Source organism: Scyliorhinus canicula, chromosome 1, assembly GCF_902713615.1.
Source record: "Scyliorhinus canicula chromosome 1, sScyCan1.1, whole genome shotgun sequence".
Taxonomy (NCBI): domain Eukaryota; kingdom Metazoa; phylum Chordata; class Chondrichthyes; order Carcharhiniformes; family Scyliorhinidae; genus Scyliorhinus; species Scyliorhinus canicula.
In genome coordinates, this window is record NC_052146.1 from 138,493,065 (window position 1) to 138,519,224 (window position 26,160).

The 26,160-nt window shown below is 43.8% G+C and overlaps 1 protein-coding gene across 3 annotated transcripts in view; it reads left to right on the top strand.

Moving 5' to 3' along the window:
* The window catches only part of fhl3a (four and a half LIM domains 3a), a 127,573-nt gene extending 103,397 nt beyond the window's left edge, over positions 1-24,176 (top strand). For all 3 annotated transcript variants that reach the window (XM_038800933.1, XM_038800943.1, XM_038800951.1), the window contains exons 3-6: positions 3,890-4,064; positions 8,103-8,272; positions 11,759-11,945; positions 19,036-24,176. In XM_038800933.1, coding sequence (XP_038656861.1) covers positions 3,890-4,064; positions 8,103-8,272; positions 11,759-11,945; positions 19,036-19,187 — 684 coding nt within the window. In that variant the 3' untranslated portion in view covers positions 19,188-24,176. The remainder of the gene's footprint in view (positions 1-3,889; positions 4,065-8,102; positions 8,273-11,758; positions 11,946-19,035) is intronic.
* The last annotated feature ends 1,984 nt before the right edge of the window (positions 24,177-26,160 follow it).

Here is a 26,160-nt window from a genome sequence, read left to right on the forward strand (position 1 = left end):
GCCTGGAGCATGGATTTTGTGTAGAAAGACTGGAAGTTTAACAACAAACTGTCCTCAAGAGTTCAGGAATGGATCATTAAAACTTGCTAGAGGGGCTATGTCATGTGGTGTTGCCCATTGATGTGTTAGTTTCTGGTAAACAAACAGTTTATATGGGCGGGCGTTTCCAATCATGCCTGCCCCAAGACCGGAAATTAACAATCCAAAATCAATGGACCTTTAAATGATCTGCCAAATTTTCCATCCTGCCTGTGCCGATTGCCGCAGAGGATGGGACCAGAAAATATGCCCCTCTGTTTCTGGTCAAAATCCATTGTTCACCTTAGGAGGTAAATGGTGACTATTAGCAAGTCCACAGGTATAATGAGTTTTGATGGCTCTTTTGTGTTGTAAGTCCAGGCTGAGGACACCGGCCACATGCTGCTCCCTTGTTTTGTCAATTGTAATGGGTTGCTTCAAAGATAGGTGTGACATTCCACATGGATAAATGTTGAGCTTTTTCCTGTAATTACTTATTGGAGGTTCCCAGAAGTGTAGCCAATTGCAAATCATCTGACTCACTCAGCTAAATCGCTGGCTTTTAAAGCAGACCAAGCAGGCCAGCAGCACGGTTCGATTCCCGTACCAGCCTCCCCGGACAGGCGCTGAAATGTGGCGACTAGGGGCTTTTCACAGTAACTTCATTGAAGCCTACTCGTGACAATAAAGCGATTTTCATTTTCATTTTTCATTGTCACAGCCATGTTCTTTTATCCAGCAAAGTCCATTTTTAAATAAGCAAAAGATTTTTTTAAATCTAAATTTAGAGTACCCAATTATTTTTTTCCAATTCGGGGGCAATTTTAATGTGGCCTATCCATCTATCCTGCAGATCTTTGGGTTGTGGGGGTGAGACCCACAGAGGCACAGGGAGAATGTGCAAACTCCACACGGACAACGACCCGGGGCCAGGATCGAACCCGGGTCCTCGGAGCCATGAGGCAGTAGTGCTAACCACCGCCACTGTGCCACCACATCAATAAGTAAAAGTATAGGGGTGGTATTCTCTGCCCCCTGCCCACTACCAGCAGCAGGATTCTCCGTCCCTGCAGCCGGCCAATGGGATTTCCCATTGTGGGCACCCCCAAGCTGTCGGGAAATCCGCGGAAGTGAATACGCTGCCACCGAAACCGAGGATCCCGCCAGCGGAGAATCCAGCCCAAGGTTTATTTTTACAAAAATTTATGATCTCTTTCAAGTCTGACTGACAGTACATTAAAAATAATGATTCCCCACAACAACATTTTATCCACCTTCTAATCTTCATTAGTTTAATAGTTGAATAGAACAAGTGACTTTCAAAAACCTGGGTGCTGTCTACATTTCAAAATATTTGCAATGCTCTCATTTCTTGCTGCTCGCACCCGCTCAGCTCAGTACAACTGTGATAAAGGAACCATCTGCCCACCTTCCAAAAATTTCAGTGGAGAGGAAATGGATGAACTCAAGACTGAATCACTGCAGGAGGGATGGGCAGTAGCTTAAGTGATTCCTCACAGAATCATTAAATATGTCCTGCAGAATCCTCCTTCTCTTCTTGATGAAAGCCACCTGCATAAATTAACTAGCATTCAATAGCAACCGCTGGGTAGGAGTGACCACAGAGCATCCCTTTTCCCTGTCATCCTCTAAAATTGTCAACAGCAACCTGGCTCATCTGTTCGGACTATTTTCAATTCATGTTGAAATAAATGTGTACTTCAAGCTTCTTCTCCTATATATACATGTACACCATGCAGTTTAGGTATCGCAATGAGTTTCAGTAATAACTGAAGGTTTGAGGTCAATGGCAGTTTGAAGCTTTGTGACTGAGCAGAGCTAAGTCCAACTGCATTCTAGTGGAGTCATGAATTGTCAGAATAAGATAGATTAGATTTCAATGCTTTTGAACTGTACAGAGCATCTTCTTGTGAATGAATAATTTTATTTTCAACTTTTCTATGGCATTGTCTCTGTCTATGATGACCGGAACAGTCTTCATTTCGCGTTATTATGGGGATAGGGTGGAGGTGTGGGCTTGGGTAGGGTGCTCTTTCCAAAGCTCAGTGCAGACTCGATGGGCCGAATAGCCTCCTTCTGCACTGTAGATTCTATGATCTCTGCCCAGTACAAATGTTCAGTGAGTGAAGGGGAAATCAGCCCATGGAATGATCTGGGCTCCCTGTCTCATATGCTGCCATAAGTTTCAATGGAAATGCACAGATGTTTTTGCAAAGAAGTTAAGATACATGGGAACGTTCTGGTGTGCAGTACCTTTCAAAATTCAAGCATGGAGCCTTTTGATGTTTGCTGGTCGGTTATTGAAAATGTGTTTTGGCATGTTGTCATGCAATACTTGGTGATTAACTTTGATGTGAGTGCAGGTCGGTGGGGTCACTGAGACTAGACTGTGCCTGGTTACAGAATGCAGCAGGAGCTTCTCTGGTCATGTTGGTAAATGTTCTGCTCAGCATGGAACTGAGGCACAGCCACCAGGAATTTCCCAGGCTAAATATTCCATCTATGTTGAATTAATTGATCTTTGTCAAGGTTCAAGTATGATGCCCCATTCCAGTTTAAGCATGCAATGTAGCCACTTGGGTTAAGGTACCAGATAGAACCACATTCCGATATGTCATCACCTTGAGGAGATGTGGTTAGAAAATTGAAACAAAAATTGAATGAACTGGTGATGGACAGAAATCCATGATGTGATCTTGATGGATATAAATGTTGGCTGTTTATAGCCTGTCATTTTGTTTTAGCTGCCTGGTAGTAACCATAGACAGCTTATAGTCTCTAGAAAATGCTGAATAAACTCAGCAGGCCCGACCAAAGAAAAACAGACTTAACATTTTGTTATGGACTGGGAACCTTGGACTGAATTCTCCAGTCCCCCAGCCACATGTTTCTTGGCGGCACACCATTTGCTGGTGGTGGGATTCTATAGTCCCATCGCTGGCCAAAGGCATTTCCCATCGAAGCCACCCATCGCCACTGGGAAACGCACAGGTGGGGGTGCGCTGCCGGCGGAAAAAAGTGAATCGCAACGGCTGGAGAATTCCGGCCCTTAATTCTGTTTCTGTTTCTCTCTCCCCACAGATCCTGCCAGACCTACTGAAGTTAAACAGCATTTTCTGTTTTCATTGCAGATTCTGAGCATCAACAGTATTTTGCTTTTTATTATGGTTTCTCTATCTGAGTTCTCCCAACTGTTATAGAATCCCTACAGTGCAGAAGGAGGCCATTCGGCCCATCGAGTCTGCACCGGCCCTTGGAAAGTGCACCCTAAATCAAAACCACATCTCCAATCTATCCCCGCAACCTAGTAACTCCACCTCACCAAGAAGACACTAAGGGGCAAATTGGCATGGCCAATCCACCTAATCTGCACATCTTTGGACGGTTAGAGGAAACCGGAGGACCGGGAAGAAACCCACGCAGACACTGGGAGAATGTGCAGACTTCACACAGACAGTCACCCGAGGCCAGAATTGAACCCGGGTCCCTGGAGCTGTGAGGCAGCAGTGCTAACCACTGTGCTACCGTGCTTAAGATTCATTACTCAACCAACACCACAAAATCAATGAATTGCTCAGTCATCTCATTATTGTTTGTGACATCTTGTACACAAATTAGCCACCTGGTTTGCCACATTTACCATACTCCAGAGCAATTAATTGGCCGTGAAGCCTTTGGGGTTATTCTCAAAACAGGAAAAGCAAATTATTTCTTTAGACGAATGATTTACCGGCATTGAAGAGTTAACATCGAACCTTTTGAATCATTTATGTAATTGAGCTGTGTTCCTGAAAAGCTGCCTCACTACTTGTTGCTGAATATCACCCTCCCTCTCTTTTTTTTCGACCAGGAGCTGTTCTACGAAGACCGCCACTACCACGAGCATTGCTTCAGGTGTTATCGGTGTGACAGATCTCTGGCAGATGAGCCATTTACATGTCAGGAAGAAGAGCTGTTATGCAATGATTGTTACTGCAGTGAATTCTCCTCAAAATGTATTGCTTGTGACAAGGTCGTCATGCCTGGTATGTGCCCTTTAGTCTCATTTGTCAAGCACTTTATTGCCCTTCCCTGCTCCTGCTGAAGTAGTCTGTCGGACCATTTTTCATCCATCAACTAAAGCGATGGTGTAATTTTGCACTTTATTTATGATATGCTCAGAATTAAGGTTTTAAGGGAAGAGGAAGAATCAGAAAGCTGACTTGCCAACTGAACAGAGATGGAAAATCCTGAATTGTTTTCAATACGGACCTGTTTGCACAACTCTTGTCGAATTATTTTAGCTCTTAATTGCTGAGCTCAAGACTTTCACATTTACATGTATCTACAGGCCAAATTGCACACATTCACCAGCTGCCTGACGTAGGCCATTCCAACAGTCTCCCTAAAGTTGCAGCTAGTTAAGCATGACCAATCATCAGAAACATTTCATATTCCTTTGCAATGAAAAGCCGGCAAAGTATTAGACAACAACAAATTCTCATTAGCATGGAATCTTGATGAATCTTGAATCTCCTTCTGATTAGTAAACAGCAAGCTGTGGAACAGAGCAACTTGCATTTATATAATGCATTTAACATAGAACATACAGTGCAGAAGGAGGCCACTCGGCCCATCGAGTCTGCACCGACCCACTTGAACCCTCACACCCTATCCCCATAACCCAATATTCCCTCCTAACCCTTTTGGACACGAAAGACAATTTAGCATGACCAATCCACCTAACCCGCACGTCTTTGGAAACCGGAGCACCCGGAGGAAACCCACGCAGACATGGAGAGAACGTGCAGACTCCTCACAGACAGTGACCCAGCAGGGAACCGAACCTGGGACCCTGGCGCTGTGAAGCCACAGTGCTAGCCATGTGTGCTACCAAGCTGCTCAATACAGTAACTTAATTGCAGTGTTAATGTAAGCCTACTTGTGACACTAATAAAGATTATTACCATCAATGTTGTAAGACATTTAATGGAAGCACCAGGTAAAAGAGAATGAGTCTCAAAAGGGGATATTAGGTCAAATTACCAAAGGTGCTGTAATGTGCCTTTAAGGAATCGGTGTATGACATCACTAGAAGGGAAGTGTCATGTGATCCAGTTTCATTTTTGCCTGTGAGCAGAACACAGCACATACAGCTCTGCTGCTGATGCCCTCGAGCTTTCTTTCTGTGTATATTTGTTCTCATGTGCCTGGTTTAAATAAATGGACCAGCAACATGTTTATCCAATCCCTTCTGAGCGGGGATTAGAATTAAAATGGGGGCGTACAAGAGCTCAAATGTTAGAGAAGCAGAACCCTCTCAGAAGATTGTGGGCTGGATGAAATTTCAAAGATATGGAGGGGCAAGGCCTCCGACAGATTTGAAACCAGGATGAGAATTTAAAAACCAGCATTGCTTAACTGTGAGTAGGTCAGCATGATGAGGTGATGGGTGAATGGGACTTGATGCATGTTAGGACTCGGGTTGCAGAACGTATGGTGTCAAGTTTACTGACGGTGGATGGGAATCTGGCCAAGCGTGTGCTGGAATAATCGAGTCTAGAAGAAACAAAGCATACATGACGTTTTCGGCAGCAGGTGAGCTGAGGCAGGGACAGATTTGAGAATGTTAGAGGCGGAAATAAGTTGTCTTCGTCATGGAAACATGACGGTTGGCAGATCACCTCGGGGTCAAATGTGACACCACATTTGCAAACCGTCTGGTGCAATGCCCAACATTTTCCAGGAAGAGAGATGGAGTCGATGACCAGAATTGCAGTTCCTCGTGGGGACAGAAGACAGCAGCTTTAATCTCCCCGATATTTTGTTGAGGAAATTTCACCTCATCCAATATTACATATCGGACAAGCAGCTTGATAATCTACAGATAGTGGATGTGTTGAGATAGGTGGTGATTGGGTAGAGCTTGGTGTCCTCGGCGAACATGTGGAAAGGGATGTGTTTTGGATGCTGTCATGGAGGGTAGCACATAGATGGGAAGGAGTAGGGGTTTTAAAGATAGATCCTTGGGGGACACCAGAGGTAATTGTGCAAGAGACGAAAGGTAGGTCATTGCAGGTGATTCTCTGGCTACAACTCGATTAAATAAAAATGGATCCAGATGAATACAGTACCAGCCAACTGGATGATGATGATGGAGAGGAACTAGACATGGATGGTGTGGTCAACTGTGTCAATAGCTGTAGAAGAGGTATTTTCACCTTTGTCACAGTCACATAGTAATTATTTTGCTTGAATCTTCAGTGAGATCTGGCTGGCATCTGGTAGCTTTATAGAGGACCCACCAGTACAAGCCTATTATGTGTCGAGGAGCAATGATGTTAGAGCTGTGCCCGACTGATTATCCATCATTACTTTAGCAGAACATTAGATTACCCCTGAGAAACAGTGTAAATGCTGTAGTTTTGATCGATGACCAGGAGAAACTCCGTGGAAATTCCAGACAATGCTTTATGTTGACCAGAGTGATGAGTGAATTATTTCAGTCTAGTACTGGAGCTTTGAATTTTGAGACAACAACATTTAAACAGTGAGATTGTGTACTCCCCTGTTATAGGTAACCATTGGTTCGGTAATAGGAAAGAATTATAACCCGTAAATGATGAGGCTTCACAGGGATGGGATTTTTCAGCCAGAATTCATTCTTCACCCTAAAACCCATTGGGCTAAATTTTATGAAGCATCGTGTTCTCCATCTCCCCTGAATCAGAGAGTCAGTTGTCAGCCCACCCAAAAGCCAGCTGCCCCGCAGCCATTCAGTGTGAAACTTTGAACCGTATCTGGGAGGAAGTCCTGCCCTACAGAGCTGTTGGCCAATCTTTAAATATGCCAGTGGGATGGGGCCATAAAATCCAGCCCATTGTTTCCTACGATTGATAATCTGATATTTCTGGCCCTTGGTTAGTTCCGGAAACATTAAAAATGGACAAGTTAGGACCCTCTCATAATCATTGCAATCTCGCCCTCCTCCCCTTCCGCACCTTGCCAGGATGAAATCAGTGGTCAAATATGATTCCGTCTTGGGACAGTTGGTAAATATACCAACAGTGTAGTAAAGGAAGACCTTGAATTTTAATGCTCGGTTTTTGCTGTGTTAGATGATCTCTGTAGAGTGGTGAGGTACATTGATCCTCACTGCTGTCTAGGGAAGCAGATAGCGGCCCTGGGATGCTCTTACTTTTGAGTATACATGCATGTGAGTTCAACACTAATTCCCTTCAGCAGATATCACTATCATGTCTATACCCATGATGTCCCTATGCTCAAATGTGAAGGTCTCCTGTTTGGATGAGGTGCGAAAGGATACACCAAGTCCATGGAAACATATACCTACAGAGCTCAAACACTTTTGAGGGGGCGAGTGACATCTGAGTGGAGTGAGCCACTCAGTGAGAGAATGATGCATGTAATATTAATAACACAGGCAGCAAACGTCCAGAATTTAATCTAATTCATCAAAACTATATGCTATATACATGCCCTTTGTGCTGAGTTAGATATCAATGGACAGCACAGTGGTTAGCACTGCTACCTCACAGGTTTGATTCCTGGCTTTGGTCACTGTCTTGTGTGGAGTCTGCACGTTCTCCCTGCGTGTGCGTGGGTTATCTCCGGGTGCTCCGGTTTCCTCCCACAGTCCAAAGATGTGCAGGTTGGGTGGATTGGACATGATAAATTGCGCTTAGTGTCCAAAAAGGTTAGGTGGGGTTAATGGATTATGGGGAAAGGTGGAGGCAAGGGTAGGGTGCTCTTTCCAAGGGCCGATGCAGACTCGATGGGCCAAATGGCCTCCTTCTGCACTGTAAATTCTATGACTCTACAACAGGAAATTGGGAGCAGCTTTTGTCTAAATTTGTGATAACTGTTTTCACTCTGAGGAGCCACTATAATGAGGAGCTGAAGAGGAAATCTGTCCAATGAAGTCATTGATAAGACCCTCATTCCATGATGCTATCGAGTTCACCTCGGTCCAGCTACTGTAAAATTCCAGTGGTGTTGCATTACTTTGAATGTAAATGAGTTGTTTTGAATGTGATGTGGATTAACCTTTCTGTCCCTCACAGGTACCCGGAAGCTTGAATACAATGGCAGCACCTGGCATGAAGGATGTTTCATTTGCCACACTTGTGAGCAGCCAATAGGATCAAAGGCCTTTGTTCCTGATAAGAGTGAGATTTACTGTGTGCCTTGCTACGAGAACCACTTTGCTCCTCGATGTTTCCGTTGCAAGAAGGTAATGCCTGACACTTGTTTTGAGAATATTTTGAGTCTAGTGCATTGCTTATCCCTTTTCAGCACTGAATATCCTTTCACTCAGGAACTTGGATGTACAGCTGTACAACCATTCTATGGCACATGCCATTTTAAGTGATCTTGCTTTACGCAAGGGAAGGAAGCATAACTGAATGTGCTGTTAATTAGGCAGATTATGAAGTACCCCACCAAGAGAATGCTGGCAATTATAACATTTCATCGACCTTTATGGTGGCACAGTGGTTAGCACTGCTACCTCACAGCTCCAGGGTCCCGGATTCAGTTCTGGCCTCGGATGACTATCTTTGTGGAGTTTGCACTTTCTCCCCCTGTCTGCATGGGTTTCCTCCGGGTGTTCCGGTTTTCTCCCACAGTCCAAAAATAGGTGGATTGGCCATGCTGAATTGCCCCTTATCCAAAAGGTTAGGCCGGGTTACGGGGATAGGGTGGAGGTGTGGGCTTAAGTAGCATGGTGCTTCCAAGGGCCGGTGCAGACTCAACGGGCTGAATGGCCTGTTTCAGCACGGTAACTTTCAGATTCAAATATCTTGCCATGGGCCTTATTTCTTCATCAGCATAACTAATGCCACTTCAGAGAGAATTAAATCACTGGAGGAGTAATTAGTTTGCATTCTTAACAATGGTGTTACTGTCAGCATTTACAGTCTCAAATTTCTTTAAACAGAAACCCTCAGAAGCTGAGAGGTGCACTGCACTGAGGAGGCCAATCAGCCCATCATGCTTATACTTGTTTGCTCTTTTCCCTTAGCCCAGCACATTTCTTTCCTTTTCAAGCATATATATCTTTTAAAATAAATTTAGAGTACCCAATTATATATTTTTTCAAAGTAAGGGGCAATTTTGTGTGGCCAATCCACCTACACTGCACATCCTTTTGTGTTGTGGGGGTGAGACCCACGTAGACCCTTGTCACGTATATATCAAATTTGTTTTTGAAAGGCATTTTTTGAATCTGCTTCTCTCGGCCTTTCAGGCAATCTATTCCAGACCACCAAACTTGCTGTTTTCTCAAATTCGCTCATGTCCCAATGATCTTAAATCCATGTCCTCCAGTTACTGGCCCACCTAGCATAGGAGAGCATTTCTTTTTATGTTTTTGCTTCTTCAGTTCTCTGCCCAAAGGCAGGTCAGACCCACATTATATTGACCTCCGCCACAACCAGATTTCAAATCCAACCCTGCCGGAACAGGGATCGAACCCATCATGTTGATACCAATCAGATCTACACCCACCATCCAGCCAACTGGACCCTTGTGCCAACATGCACTTTTTACATGTATGTTGTAACTTGGCTAGTGATGATAGATGCTAGATCATCATGCTAGATGATAGATGCTAGCTAGAGGGCAGCACGGTAGCATGGTGGTTAGCATAAATGCTTCACAGCTCCAGGGTCCCAGGTTCGATTCCCGGCTGGGTCACTGTCTGTGCGGAGTCTGCACGTCCTCCCCGTGTGCGTGGCTTTCCTCCGGGTGCTCCGGTTTCCTCCCACAGTCCAAAGATGTGCGGGTTAGGTGGATTGGCCATGCTAAATTGCCTGTAGTGTCCTAAAAAGTAAGGTTAATGGGGGGGGTTATTGGGTTACGGGTATAGGGTGGATACGTGGGTTTGAGTAGGGTGATCATGGCTCGGCACAACATTGAGGGCCGAAGGGCCTGTTCTGTGCTGTACTGTTCTATGTTCTATGATGGAGGCTCCAACATCTATTCCATCACATGGCCGATGAGGAATCCCTCCTGCTCTCACCACCTGCTATTGTCATGTGGTATTTTACAAGTTGATGCTCTAAATATGTTTGATCGCAAGTCTGCAAAGTGAGATTTGAGCCCAGAGCTCCGGGCTCAAAGGCTGGGACACTAAAAATGTGGAACAAGACCTTGTACTACTTCTTGTTTACTCCATTATTATCAATCATGATTTTGAATGGCTTTATTAAATCTGCCCTTAACCTTCTCTGCTCTGGAAGGAGAAGCCCAGTCTCAGTACCATTCCATGTCCTCTGTATCCTCTCCAAGGCCATGGCATCCTTCCTGAAGTGTGGTGTTCAGAGTTGGACACCAACTGAGGCCTAACCAGCAATTTACAAACGTTTAGAATATCTTCCTAAGTTACTGCTTATAGGAAGTTCTACCATCTCTTCTTTCTCACTTTTGGTACAACAGAATAATAGCACAGTGAGCAGGGTTGTGTGATGTTATATATACCTGCATATTCTCACCTAGAGCTGAATTGGGACCTTGTAGCTATAGTTTTCAGCAATTTATTTGGACAGAACTCAACCTGCCTTTAGGCAACTTAAGTCACAGAGCTAGTCAATAACTTACATCTTGGAGGATTATCTCAGGTTGGTTGTTTTCCTCAGATTAGCATGTACACAATTTACCCACAATAGGGCAACATGGGTGTAGCTCCCAAACAATTGGGCTATCTGTGTGTGACTCATGTTCTGCTATTAATGAACTTTGCTTATGGAATGTAATATTATTTTCTCACAGCTCGGTGTTGATTTCTGTGACTATCTAGAAAGCTAACTGCGTGATCTGCCAAGATTTTTCTCTTGCCACTCTGTGCAGCCAACTGGCGTAGATCAGTGGTTCTTTAATTCGATTCTGACCTTGGGTGACCGTCTCTGTGGAGTTTGCACTTTCTCCCTGTGTCTGCGTGAGTTTCCTCTGGGTGCTCCGGTTTCCTCCCACAGTCCAATGATGTTCAGGTTAGGTGGATTGGTCATGCTAATGTGCCCCTTAGGGTGGGGTTGTAGGAATAGGGCGGGGAATTGGGCCGAGGTGGGGTGGAATTTTCGAAGGGACGGTGCAGATTCAGTGGGCCGAATAGCTTTCTTCTGCACTGTGGGGATTCTATGAGTTTCAGTAAGTATTAATTCCTGAGATTCCTTCATTCTAACAGCACTGTTTCAACACCCTCCAGTTATATATCATAAAAGTATAATAATAATCTTTATTAGTGTCAGAAGTAGGCTTTTATTAACACTGCAATGAAGTTATTGTGAAAATCCCCTAGTCGCCACACTACGGCGCCTGTTTGGGTACACTGAGGGTGAATTCAGAATGTCCAATTCGCCTAACAAGAATGTCTTTCGGGACTTGTGGGAGGAAACCAGAGCATCCGTAGGAAACCCACGCAGGCACAGGAAGAACGCGCAGACTCCGCACAGTCTCAGTGACCCAAGCTGGGAATTGAACCTGGGTCCCAGGTGCTGTGAAGCAACAGTGCTAACTACTGTGCCGCCAATAAAGATGCCAATACCTAATCCATTCACGGTCTCTCTTGTTGCCGCCAGTTGAATGGTCTTTTAGAATGCTCTTGTACGTGAAGACCCTTCTAAAGCTCTACAAACTGCTGAATATCCTTGTAAAGAAAGATAGTATATAATTAATCTGCTACATGGATAATTTTAATGATCTCCTCTGAATGAATATGCAGGCCTTGACCAAAGGAGGTGTTACTTACCATGATGAGCCCTATCACAAAGAATGCTTTGTCTGCAACGGGTGCAAGACTCAGCTGGCTGGCCAGCAATTCACCTCTCGGGAGGACTCTCCGTACTGCCTCAAGTGTTTTGGGAACCTGTACGCCAAGAAATGTGCAGCCTGTGCCAAGCCCATCACAGGTAAACAGCTGTGTATCGCAACATTTTCTAACTATACTTCCCTGACTGTCTGCCAGCTTCACTGAAACCAATCTTCTTATCTTACAACTGTGCGGGAATTTCTACAGTGTTTCTCATAGAAATGGTTCTTGGTGCCACATTCTAGACTGCTCCAATCCTAATTCTACTTATTTAAAAGTACGATTTGATCGTTATTTAAACAGACTTTCTTCAGTGGGTGAGCTCCGTGATCTCGTTCACGTACATTAGAGGTGTTGGCAGAAGCCTGTAAGTCTCATTATAGTTTATCCATCGAGGTTGTTTGTAAGGGAGTTAGTTAATTCTTTTTTTACTCAGTACCCAAGGCCTACTGGCCACAGCCTACTTGACACAATAACCTGACAGGTATCAGTAGTGGCTCTCTCACCTCCTTGAGTCAAAGAGTCGTAGATTTAAGTACTCCGTAGATTTGAGCACATAACCTAGATTGACAATTCAGCACAGGATGAATGAGGTGCTATACTTTCTTTCAGTGGTGCTGTCTTTCCAATGAATTATTAGATCAAAACCTTGTTCGTTCTTGTTTCTTGTATATCTCACGGTACTAATCAAAGGGGAGTAAAAGCAATTTGGCCGCTGCATTTCTTGAATGAGAACCGTGATTACACTTCAAAAGTACTTAATTGGCGCTAAAGTCCCAAAACTTCCAATCGGAGTCAACACACAGCAGGACCAGTGTGTACCACCGACGAGATGCGCTGCAGGAACTCACCAAGGTTCCTTCAACAGCAAATTCCAAACCCGCAACCACTACTATCCAGAAGGATATGGGCAGCAGATACACCACCACCACCAGCAAGTTCTCCTCCAAGTCACACATCATCCTGACTTGGAAATTTATCACTGCTCCTTCACTATCACTGGGTCAAAATCATGGAACTTCCTCCCAAACAGCACTGTGGGTGTGTCTACGCCACATGGACTACAGCAATTCAGGAAAGCAGCTCGCCGCCGTCTCAAGGGCAACGCCAGATCGGCAGTAGATGTTGGCCTGGGCAGCTAAGCTCACATCCTTGGTGAATGAATAATTTTTTTTAACTCTGTTCCAATACTGCTCAAACAGAAAACTATCACTGACCTGGAAACGTTGAATAGGTTCCAACTTCCAATCCACAATGCCAAAGAACTCACGCGGCACATAAACCCTCGCAGATAGCAAAAGCCATGGCCCCTTTTTACTGCACATGTTGCCGTAAGTTTTTTAAAATAAATTTAAGAGTGCCTAATTCTTTTTTTCCAATTAAGGGGCAATTTATTGTGGTCAATCCACTTACCCTGCACATATTTGGGTTCTGAGGGTGAGACCCACGCAGACATGTGGAGAATGTGCAACCTCCACACGGACCGGGATCGATCCTGGGTCCTCGGTGCCGTGAGGCAGCAATGCTAACCACTGCACCACTGTCGCCCATATGCTACCATAAATAAAGATTTAATGGTGGCATGTTGGCACAATGGTTAGCACTGTTGCCTCACAGTGGCAGGCACCTGGGTTTGATTCTGGCCTTCGGTGACCGTCTGTGTGGAGTCTGCACATTGTCCCCAGTGTCTGCGTGGGTTTTCTCCAGGTGCTATGGTTTCCTCCCACAGTCCAAAAGATGTCAGTTAGGTGTGTTGGCCATGCTAAATTGCCCCTTTTTCCAAAGGTTAGGTGGGACTACGGGGATAGGATAAGGAAGCCTGGGTAGGGTGCACTTGAGGGCCATCTCGATGGGCTGAATGGCCTCCTTCTGCACGTTAGGGAATTTATGATAGTCCAGTGTGCCTGGTGATAGATGAATGTTAATGAACGGGTAATTGGATGAATGAGTCAATGGATAGAGGTGGGCATGTTAAGTGGGTGAGCTGGTGGGTCAGGTGATGGGCCATGTGGGTGAGTGTAGTTGAATTAGGAGAGATTTTCAGGTTGGGGTACTCTGGTCCAATCGGCAGGGAAGGATTGGAGTTAGGTGGTGGGGCTAGTCAGGTCAGGCTGGGGAGCGGCCGGGAGGCAGCAGTCCAGGGGGTTACGTTGGGGTGGAGGGGTTGGTGATTGAGGGGGGAATTGGTGGGCCCAGTTGTATAGTTACCCAAGAGTTAACTATGATTTTTCTGTCTAATGCTTCCTGGGTTACTATCCAGGTAAGTAAGTTGGATCTGTCCAATGTTTCCAACTCAGACTCAGACTTTTCTGGAGGGTTCCAGCCAGCAGGGCAATTGCCGATTGGATGTTCAAACTTCCCAAGCAATTCCTGCGGAGTCAGTGCCTTGGGACATTCTTAGAGTCCTGACACATTTATTGGGGATGGAAGTCCAGTCTCCAACAATCCAGAGACCGGATGATTTGGGCCAAAGTGCTTTGGAGTGTACTCTGTTCAGGAAAGGTGATATATAAATGCAAACTTGACTTGTTTTTATATAATGCTTTTCACAAGCACAACATAAAGAGATGCATTTATACAGAGTCTTTAATAAAACGTTGCATTATAAGGCACATAACGGGAACATTATCAAGCAAAGTTTGATACTGAGACACATAATGAGCTATTAGGGCAGATGACCAAAAGCTTGATCAAAGAAATTCGGTTTGAAAGGGAGTCCAAAACTTCTTCTTAACTGATTATGTACTTTTGAAATGCAGTCTGTAGGATAATCCAATCCTGTCCTGAAATATATGGCTAATTCCACAATCCCAATGGGGAGTTATGCTCACAAAGATCACAAGATGAGGGATTGCGGTTATAGTTTTGGAGCCCTATCTTGTGCCCAAGGTTCTCTTGAATGCAGATTTGCCATTGGAATCACTCCATTATCCCTTATGGAATATCTAAATGTTAACGAATGCAAGGTCTGGCAACTCTGAAATGTAATTTCAGGAAAGTAGTGAAATAAATACTACAAAAAAAAATATATGACCAGGTAAAAGATTGGGAAAGGAATATGTAAAGCCAGAAAGGAGGAGGAAAATCAATGTCATTAAAAATAGAAAAGTATAACATTCTGATATCAGTGAAAAGAGAATTGTCAAGAATGAGATCGGGGAGAGGATTGTGAAGGTGGACATTTAACAAACACTTCACTTCAGTGTTCACATCGGACAAAATTATTCTGCGGAATTCGTTAAGCCCAAGGAGATCAAAAGTACTGGGACCAGGCTACATCCAAGGATCCCGCCTGGGGAATAAATAGCAAAGGCTCAAATTGATATTTCATGGGACTATTGAGAGGCAATGTGTGCTGGATGTCTGGAAAGCAACCAATCCAATGTAGATTCACAAAGTGCGACAGAGCTAACCGAGATAGATACAGGAAAGTTTGTTTGAGGCCTTTGGTAGGGAGCTTTTTCTAATCTTTAATTAAAGATGAAATTAGTAAACATTTCAGTGGAGGAAGCAGTTTGAACCAACATCGATTCCCGAAAAGTAGATCATATTTGATCAGGTTTGCTTGAATGAATGATATGGTGGATTTGGGGAATGTAGTGAATGGTGAACCTGGGCTTTCACAAAGCATTTGCCCACATATCACCAGGAGCATTTGCCCACATAGCACCAGGAGCATTTGCCCACATATCACCAGGAGCATTTGCCCACATAGCACCAGGAGACAACTGGAGCAGATTAAGGGGCATGGAATCAAGGGAAGGAGACCAAAGTGGACTAACAAATGGCTAGATAGGAGGAAACCAATTCGAAGTTAAGGACATAATGGATGGCAGTGGACAGCAATGTCGCACAGGGTTCTGCTCTAGCTGGGATCACTTCACTGTTCATCGTTCAATTTAGATACGTGGCTACTGGGAATGGTGACAAAGTTTTGGCAAAATACCTAAATGGGAGACCATGAGTGGGATTTTACGGCCCCTCCTGTTGGTGGTATCCTCCAGCCCCACCAAAGTCGGCCCCTGCCGCAGGGTTCCCCAGTGACAGGATGAGCGCACCATGCAAAACACCGTAGAATTCAGTGGGATCGAAGATCCTTCCGGAAGTCGATGGCAAGCCACCTCCGTCACAGGCCAACCTGTCGCGGGAGAGACGGGACTGAAAAATTCCGGCCAAAGTAAATTGATTCTAAAGATCAAAGGAAATTATGGAATTGTTCAAGAGGGTGGATCGTAAGTGTGAGGCAGTGCATTTTTGCTTAAAAACCACAAGGAAGATTTGAAGGGGAAAAGTGGACGACAGGAAAGAACAGGAGGTTTGTGGGGGTGCTCAAAGGCATTAAAACCGCACCTGACATGGATAAGGACATTCATATAAAAACAAACGAAAGGAACGTTGGACTTTATTGCAAGAGGCAAAGAAAATAAATGTTGAGATGTAATGGCAGCTATACAAAACATTAGTAAGACCACAGTTGGGATATTGTGTGCAATCTTCAGCTGTACACATTGGAAGCACATCAAGGTATTAAAGGGGGTACAGCATGGATTCTCTTAAATATTGCCTACAATGGGGAAATATAATTATGAAGAAAGTGCTGAGAATCGGGGCTATTTTCATTGGAACAGAGGATATGTGCTTCAGGTTTTAAAGAGTTGTAACAGGGTAGAAAGAAACATTGTTTCCAGTGATAGAAGAATCTTAGAGTGCCCGGACATGGGTAGAATATTGAATGTGAAATATGGGGAGAGAGAACTGGAGAAAACTATTTACACAGCATTGTGGAGCTGGACAATGCATGTTCCGAGTTAATGATGGCCGCAGAGGTCAGGCCAACATTGAAGAATACGTCAGATAGGTGGTTGAAGGAAAAGGAGAATAAAGTGATGTGAGAAAAGCGCAGATACATGAGATTAGGGAGGATTAACACCAATATGAAGTGGTTCGACTCGTTCAATGCTGTAATTTCTATGTAAATCTCACCATACCACCAGATGCCAGAATCATGAGGTTGCACAGGCTGTGACTGTTTTCTGATCTGATTACAAAAATGTCTTTGTCTGCTTTAAACTGAGCATTGTGCTGTTTTAGGTGATGCAGACAGTCTCAAATGAAACCCATCCCCCAGCCAGACGTTGCATCATTCTTTCACTCTGCTTTTGCTCAATTTGAGATTAATTGGAATTGTTTTGCATGTCAGGTACTGGATGTCAGCCGATTATGAGGCACCTCCACGTCGCATGTTTGCATTCTAGCCATGTATTTAATTTCTGTGGAGGGTTCGGCAATATGCATTTGGCCAGTAACTCCTCTCCATGACGGCTTGTGCATGAAATATTTCCCCTCAACGTACTGACATAACTGAAGTCTATGGAAAAAAATTAAAATGTCATACTCTGACAGCAGCCCAATGGTTTTCAGCTGTGAAGTGCTCGACCTGCAATTGGGAGAGTTTGTTAAATTGATCATCTTTGTGCTTATCCAAGTGAGATATATCGATGCAAAAATTTGCTCTCCCTGCCACATTATACCAAAACCATGGTGCAAACCACCATTTCCAACAGCAGTATGACATTTGCATTTCCATTGCACGAACCTGATTGACCAGCTAGTCATTTTCTTAAGGGTCCTTGCATGCCACGAGACAGAGGAGACATTCATTCCATTACCCTGTCCTTGGAATCCACTGCATCACCCAATCTGAAACTTCTCAGCATGTAGGCCCAGGGTTGAAACCAAGCCACGCATAATATTTGAACTCGGTTGGACTCGTAGCTACACTGTGGCTCTTGGCTGTGTTTGGAAACTGAGTCAATCCCCATTCCAACCCATCTCTGGAGTGGGAAAAGAAAGCAGAGGGGCCAATTCACCTGGCAGATGAATATCCTTTGTCAGCTAGAAAGAAGCCTGAGGCCTGGACTTCATGGCTGAAAGAGAAAAAGCTTTTTTAAAAAAAAAAATCTCTAAGAGCCAAAACAATCATATTTTGTTGCTTTAATGTTTCAGGCTGTAACTTCTCCCAAACCTTGGCCCTTTGCGAGTTGCAAATCCTTTGCTTTAAAGGCTATCGAAGCTATCATTCTGATTCTGATTTTTTTTGTTAGCGTAAAAAAAGACTCCCAGCTGAGACAAAAGGTTCACCCACTGTCATAAACTGCACCTCCAGGCATCTAGCAGCATATTCACAGGGATATCAGAAACACTTCTGTCATACTTGGAAGGATTTCATGTGGCAGAAATCAGAAAGATAAATACCCCAATGTTTTTCTTAGTACAGTGCCAAAACACTGGCGCTAATGCTTTGAAGAAAAACCTCGGAGGGATCAAATATTTTGTGATAAAGTCGTAGGTATACACAGCAGTATCTCTTAAATTAACAATTATAAAAGAGCTCTTAATGACAGCAATGAACACTGGAATGCTGACAGGCAACTTCACAGGGCCTTCAGATCTGCAAATACCGAGCCTTATAAAATAATCTGTGTCCTAATTTAGGACTCTTGATTAATGATAACAGTGATTTGCAGTTATATGAGATGCATGAATTATAGTTTAAATAGGCAGCCTACTTTTAAATGTGCCCTATAGTACTTCTAACTGAACATTGTCCTCTGAGCATAGTTCTCTGTTCAAGAGATTTTTAAAGAATTCTCATTCTTAGACATTGTGCGGAGTCACTGCTGGGAATATGGCAAGGTGAAAAAAGCTTTTAGAGTCAAAGTATTTAAAAAGAAAAGTGGGAAATGGCACTGCATCAAAAGCAAAATTTCCTCAAATGAATTGAAGATTTATTTTGTGCACTCATGGGATGTGGATATCACTGGCTCGGCCAGCATTTGTTGCCCATTCCTATTTGCCCTTGAGCTGAGTGCCTTGGTCGGCCATTTCAGTGGGCATTTAAGAGTCAACTACAATACGATAGGCCTGGAGTCCCATGTAGGCCAGGCCAGGCAAGGACAGCAGATTTCCTTCCTTAAAAGGCATCAATGGACCAGGTTTTTGTTTGTGACAATCAGCGTTGGTTTAGTGGTCATCATTAGGGCGCGAGATTGCACAGACTTGTTTTACCAGACATTGCAAGTGTTGACCATTGTTATTGGTCAGAGATTGACTTTCCACTTTAAACACTTCAGTCAGAACTGACAAAGCATGCAACCGTTTCTAAAAACCCTCTTTTTTTTTCCTCAAAGGTTTTGGAGGCGGCAAATACATTTCCTTTGAAGATCGCCAGTGGCACCAGAGCTGTTTCACCTGCTCACGATGTTCGGCCTCGCTGGTTGGAAAGGGATTTTTCCCTGAGAAGGATGACGTTCTTTGTCGTGAATGTAACAGTGACTTATGAATTGATCGCTGACACCAGTTCCAGTCTTCATATATTTTTCTACACACAAATTGCATCAGTGCAGCATTAGGCCATTGAAAGCACAGTTTGTGTCTTGGAGAAAATCTTTCCTTTCACACTCCCCTAGTGACATTTTGTACAGGGGCAAACTTGTACAATAAAGATTTAACAGATTACTTCCCCCTCCCTACTGTGTCTCTACCTTTTCAACGATGCTCAGCAACTCTCTCGGGAAGGTGATCAGCCGGAAAGTTGTTGTTTTGCCTATTCACATCAATTGGGACATCTGGGGTCGGAATTCTCTGGCCGTTGGGATTCTCATTTCCTGCTGTCAACACACCTCTGCCCATGGGTTTCCCAAGAGTGGTTTCAATGGGAAATCCTGTTGACGAGTGACGGGAAGAGACAATCCCGCGTCAGCAAATGGCGCACTGCCGTGAAACATGCGGCTGGGGGACCGGAGAAACCTACCCCTGTTATTATTTATTCAATAGGATTAACTCACACATTGATATAATGCAGCTAAAATAATTCATTAGCAGGGTAGCTTTCCTGATGGTTCAGTAACCAAATGCATAGGGACCAAAATTCAACTTGAATGAGGGCATAAATGGCCCAAGATCAGTTGCCCATTATATATCATACTTATTATACACTTGCCTGATTTTGATTTCCATTGGCTTCAGTCGAAATGGAGGTTAGGCTGAGGTATAATATGCAGCTGATCCAATATTACTCATTTTAGAACCCTCCCCAAGCTTGGATAATATTGAACCTTCAGACCTGGAGACCTCTGGTTTGATCCCTGGACCATGCTGATCTCCATCATCTTAGGATACTCTAATTAGTGGGCTAGGGGTATAAAATGAGCTCGGGACCTTGCAATTGATCATTGCCTAGTGATTCCTTTTGAAGGTACGTGTTTATAGATATCAGCAGAGGGTAGGGTTTGGCTTGGCCTTCATCTCCACACTCCCCTGACATTCACACGTGAAGAATGATAATTTGGTGAGATACCTGAAGTTCACCAAAACCACTTGCGTTAGAGGATAGACGAGGGGAGTACTTCAGTTATCGCGGTGAATTTTAACAGCCTGTTGGGAGGGGGAGGGGGGGGCAAGAAAATCTTATGTTTTGTGCCAACTCCCCAGACAACTTGCCTCTGGCTGCTTTACTTCAAGGGTAAACTGCATCTCCAGGAGCAACCCCACCTTGCTGCAATGGAAGCCAATTAAAATCATTATAATACCAATTAAATGGCATTTTTCATGCGCCACAGCAGTTTGCCAGAGATTCGGTTGATCCCTGCTACATCTGCAGCTCACAGGAGGCGCAAGCACTGCAGAAGGTCAAAGCACCATGTGGTGCAGGCTTTAAATGATCACATAGAGTCTGCACAGTGTATCTGCAGGCAAATTCTTTCAAATGGAAGACAGATCCACCTTGGTCTGCACTGTTTACCTCAAAAGCATTCCATTTTGAGTGGGGTTGCAGATCATTCTTCCCTTCCGCTTCTCTGAAGTCCTTCTGTAGCTAACGCCTGCCCACTGCTCCCAATTGCCTGGCTGACTGGCACTCCTGGAGGAAGTTTCCTAATTGGCCACCTCTGGGAAATCAAAGAGAAAATGCTGGAAAATCTCAACAGGTCTGGCAGCATCTGTAGGGAGAGAAAAGAGCTAAGTTTTGAGTTCATGTGACCCTTTGTCAAAGCTGGGAAGGTTGTGGTGGAGGGCGCACTGCAGTCACGAGTGGGGTGAGATCCCTGAATCGGTCCTAATTCGCTCTTTTGTCCAGCCACTCATGCCAGGATATCTGCAGTATTTTGGTTTTGAATCTTTTCCAGCTGGCTGAATCCTCTCAACAGATCATCATCTGGAATAGGTTGTCAGAAGTTTGCTGGACACCCAACATAGATTGGTTTAAGAAATAATTAGATGTTGCAAGAGAAAAATAGTACAGTTGGTATCCTGGAAGAATGCGAGCAAATGATTAAAAGGGTGGTCTTTGTCAAAACCTATGTTATGAGGCCAACCTTCATTCTTCTGCTATGGTACAACAGAACACATGATTATATGTGTTATTCAGTTAGCTCTGCTGTCTTTTGTACCCCTTGACATCAGGGCCACTACATCCTGCTAGTCTGGTATCTGACCTGACCTTAAGTAGGTTTTCAGAATTGGGCTGACAGTTAGTTAACCAGAGATCAACCAGAATCCACATTACTCATTCACTAATAAGGCACTTTTTTATGTTCTGTCTGCTGAACTCATTAGAATGGTTCAGAATAGATTGGGTCTGTAGTAACAGAGACTATGAATTGCTCTGTAGTGGGTGAGTACGATCTTTGGCCTGTATAAGATAAGTTGCCCAATTTAATTGTGCCGTTTCCTTGTTCCAAGGATCAATTAGCAAATCACTTGACCTTTGCTTGCTTGATCTCTTCCCTAATTCCGATTGTGGTATTGAAACGGTTGCTGAGGTGGAACGCCACCATCCATTATGCCGCACTTGTGCTTAACAATGAGCCTACTAATTTGGGTACTTGTTAAAACTGAAATGTGAAAGCTGAGCCTGTCATACCTGTCAGTATTTACACAAAATGCATCTGATCTCAGACAAAGTTCACTGCTTGTTAGACTGAGGAACATAAAATGGCTCAATGGTTTCAAACAGGTCAGAAATGCATGGTTGCACTTGGTGTTGCATTTATCACACAAATAGACCCAGCAACCAGTAAAAGAGACAGAGTGTTTTACACCTTAAATGGAAACTAGTTGAGCTTGACGTTGAGCCCATAACCTGTCTTTGGAATTTTGTACATCTCACACGATATTAAAATAGAAACAATTATGTTTGCCCACAAATGTCTTGACTATAGACTGAGAGAGATGGGGTGCAACATGGGAGAAACATTTACTTTCAGTAAAGCAAAGATCACTGCTATCAACGAGTCTCGAGGCTTTATATTTGACTGACTTAAATGGGATGTAATTGGAAATCGCTACAAGCAGAACTGGAATATGGGCAGAGTCATATAATACAAATTATGGTTCAGCTGTGTTTTGTCAGTAGTTCCAAAGATACCATTTGCAAACAAAAACTAGGGTTTATTTCCATTTGCTTTAGTCATGGTATTTGTTCCGCTGCCTGTTTTGTACATCGTATTTACTGAGCACACTGAGGATTAGTACTTCACTTCTGACACAAGATAAGCTATTACATTTTGGTGAAAGTTCATTCTGTAAAGCCAACGATTAAGTTACGTTTCAATTGTCGAAAAGTGGGTGGATTAAAGGATTGCAAATACAAACATTCTTGATGTGTTGCTGGCTTCAGTCTAAAAGCTTACTGTAAATATGAAGCCCTATTTACAACAGATGGGTCGGAGCTGATAGATTTTCAAATGTACCCAGTCTCTGATTCAGAGGTCTGTTCTTTGGTGTTCACACGTAAAGCTACAGTTAGAATGTAACACCTAGCTATCATAATATTTACCATTACAATTTTGTTGTTAAAGGATATCGCAACCACTTCCAAAGCCCAACTCCCAACTTGACATTCTATGCAATGGCTCAGCACCTTGTGGTAGCAATGGGATGGGCACTATGTCACGTGAGGCTCAAATATTGAATTCTAGGACTAGTTTGTGAATCTAGTGAGTGTTCTAATTTAGAGTGCAGATCAATTGGACGGAGTTTCCTCTTCTGAGGTGCTCTGCTGTGTCTAGGAGAGATTAGGAAGAGGCAGGAGATAACGAGGTTGGGCGATGTTGAATCAGCCTAACGCTTTTGGTGCTTGTAGAATGGTCTTCGGCATGAGTATTCATTAATGAAAGGAGTAGCTGGGTGGCGATATATCTCTGAACCGTTGCAAAAAATCCTGAAATATTTGATGGTCCAGCACGGTTCTCTGTATGGAAAATAGGGGCGCCTGCTCAATTGGTGCAGACCTTGCTGTCTCGGCTATACAGATCCAGGACTATTCAGGCAGCTAATCTCGGCACTCCTAACTGGCCTGCTATCCCATTCCTAATTCCTCTGTTGTGACTGCTATTGGGAGTACCAGGTGGGTACAGGATCACGGTTGGCTGTGATGCATTATCCATGTGCATGGTACCTTAGATCAGCTGATTGCATTATTGCACTGGGCAGGCATGTCGACGCGGGCGAACCTGACCAATAAACGGTATTCATATTCATCCACACCACAGATGTAAGGTTAGAACCTTTAATTTGAAAAGATTGTTTTAGTTATTTGCCTGTAGATCTTAGATCTGCTGGGTTTCTTCCCACCTGAATTATTGCGGCACTCCAGCAGATTCAAGGTGAATGTCTTTCTTATCAACAGCTTTTAGTACGAACTAGCTCCACTACAGTTAGTATTGTTAAACGGGACAGAATTCTTAAAAAAAAGACTGGTAAGGACAGAGATTTGGAGAAAAGAGGGCAAGATCCAAAACTATGCTCCTTGAGGGGGTGTCTAAATCTTGCCTGTGGAATAACTGCCAACTATGCAGCCTTGGGGATCATTGCCATGTGACGGTTCATACATTCCAGCTTGTCTACCCATCAAAATTCCCTTGATGTTACCACTAAATATGTGTAAAATTGCCAAACATTGTTGGTGTGTGCATTGTTTTTTTTTTGTTTCTCTTTAAAAAGTGTTTTCTTGTTTTTAGTATGTGATTTGTAACCTAATACTATTGGGAGTGGTGGGCCAGTCCCACGTGTCACGAGAGAGTTTACATATAACAGAATGTTATGCATGTTTTTTTTATTAATCACTGAAGCAAAGTTCATATATAACACTATTGTAAAAGCTTTGATGCTGGTAAGTCAGAGTATACTGTGTATTGTTTAACAAGAGAGCTGTGATCAGCAGCATGCAATGTCTGCTTAGTGTAGTTGTCCTGTCTGACTTACTTACTTTTTCATTTATGTGTCTCTTAAATGCTTGCACAATAAAAAAAATAAACTGTATCTTCCGTTGGCCTCAATGTCACTCTTCTCTTTTACACATAACACTCAATATTTGTGTTATACCGCAGTGTCTGTGGGTATACGCACCAATGTGATAGCCCCCAGGTTCGATCTGCAGGAGTACATTGCTGGCATTGATGAAATTGGTGTCCATGTCTCCTGGTTGGGAAGAAAGATTGGAAAAGGTTTTGATTCTTCATCTCTAGAAATGCATATGAAGATGTGTAGAGCGAGGACAAATTGTCCTTTTCCTCCCCCCACAGCTGTCTGAGATCACTGCAGTCTCCCTAATCTAGCCATTTGTGCATCTCCAATTTGCATGGGTGACCTTCAGCTACCAAGAGCCTAAGCTCTGGAATTCCATCCCAAAACCATTCTGCCTCTCCCTCTCCTTTGAAACACAACTTACACCTTTGGCGAATTCTCAGGCCCGCCAGCCGGTCAATAGGATTTCCCATTGAGGGTAGCCCCACGCTGTTGGGAAATCCCAGAGCATAGGTGTGTTGTCGGCGCAATGGAGAATCCCAACAGTGGAAAATCCAGCCCTCTATCTTTTGATCAAGCTTTTGGTTATCTACACTGGTATCTTATGAGGCTCTCTGTGAAATTTTGTATGATAAAGTGTCATAGAGGTCTACAGCACAGAAAAGCCACTTCAGCCCAATGCTTCTGCATTGGTCAAAAACAACCTAACCATTCTAATCCCATTTTCCAGCACTTGGTGCAGTCTTCATCTAAATGCTTCTTAAATGTTGTGAGGGTCTCTGCCTCCTCCACCCTTTCAGACAGTGAGTTCCAGACTCCTCCCACCATCTGAGTGAAAATATTTTTCTCCACAGCCCCATGAAATCTCCTGCCCCTTACCTTAAATCTATGCCCCTGGTCATTGATCCCGCATCAAGGAGAAATGTTTCTCCCTGTCTATGCCCCATATAATTTTATACATCTCTATCAAGTCCATCCTGTCTCGTCTGCTCCAAGGAAAACAAACCCAGTCTATCCAACCTCTTCATAACTAAAACCCTCCAGCCCAGGCAAAATCCTAGTAAATCTTCTGCACCCTTTCAAGTGCTATCAGATCCCTCCTCTATTATGGATTCCAGAACTGCACACTACTCTAGCTGAGGCCTAACTAGCATTTTATACAGTTCCAGTGTAACCTCCCTGCTCTATGCCTTGGCTAATAAAGGCAAGTATTCTATATGCCTTCTTAACCACTGTATCCACCTGCTCTGTTATCTTAAGGCACAGTGTTCATGCACACCAAGGTCTCTCTGATCCTCGATGCTTCCCAGGGCCCTGCCATTTATCATGTAATCCTTTGCCTTGTTTGTCCTGCCCAAGTGCTTATCCAGATTGAATTCCACTTGCCACTGATCAGCCCGTCTATAGCCCCATGTAATCTAAGGCTCTCCTCACTATTTACCGCCCCATCAATTTTCATATCATCCGTGAACTTACTGATCAGCACTCCTACATTCATTTCTAAATTATTTATATAAGCCACAAACAGCAAGGGCCCAGCATTGATCCCACCACTGGACACAGGTTTCCAGTCAGAAAAAACACCCCTCGACCATCACCCTCTGCTTCCTGCCACTCGGCCAATTCTGGATCCAAATTTCCTTGGATCCTGTGAGCTCTTACCTTCACTATCGGTCTCCTATGTGGGACCTTAAGTCAAAGTAGACAATGTCAAATGCATTTCCCTCATCTACACACTTGGTCATCTTTTTGAAAAACGCAATCAAGTTCGTCAGACGTGACCTCCCCTTAAGAAAACCATGCTCAATGTATTTGAATAATCCCTGCCTCTCCAAATGCAGATTAATTCTGTCTCTCCGAATTGCTTCCAATAATTTCCCCATCACTGAGGTTAGACTGACTGGCCTGTAGTTTCCTGGTTTATCCTTCTTGAATAATAGCAGGAAATTGGCTATCCTGCAGTCTTCCGGCACCTTCCTGTGGCCAGAGAGAAATTGAAAATTATTGCT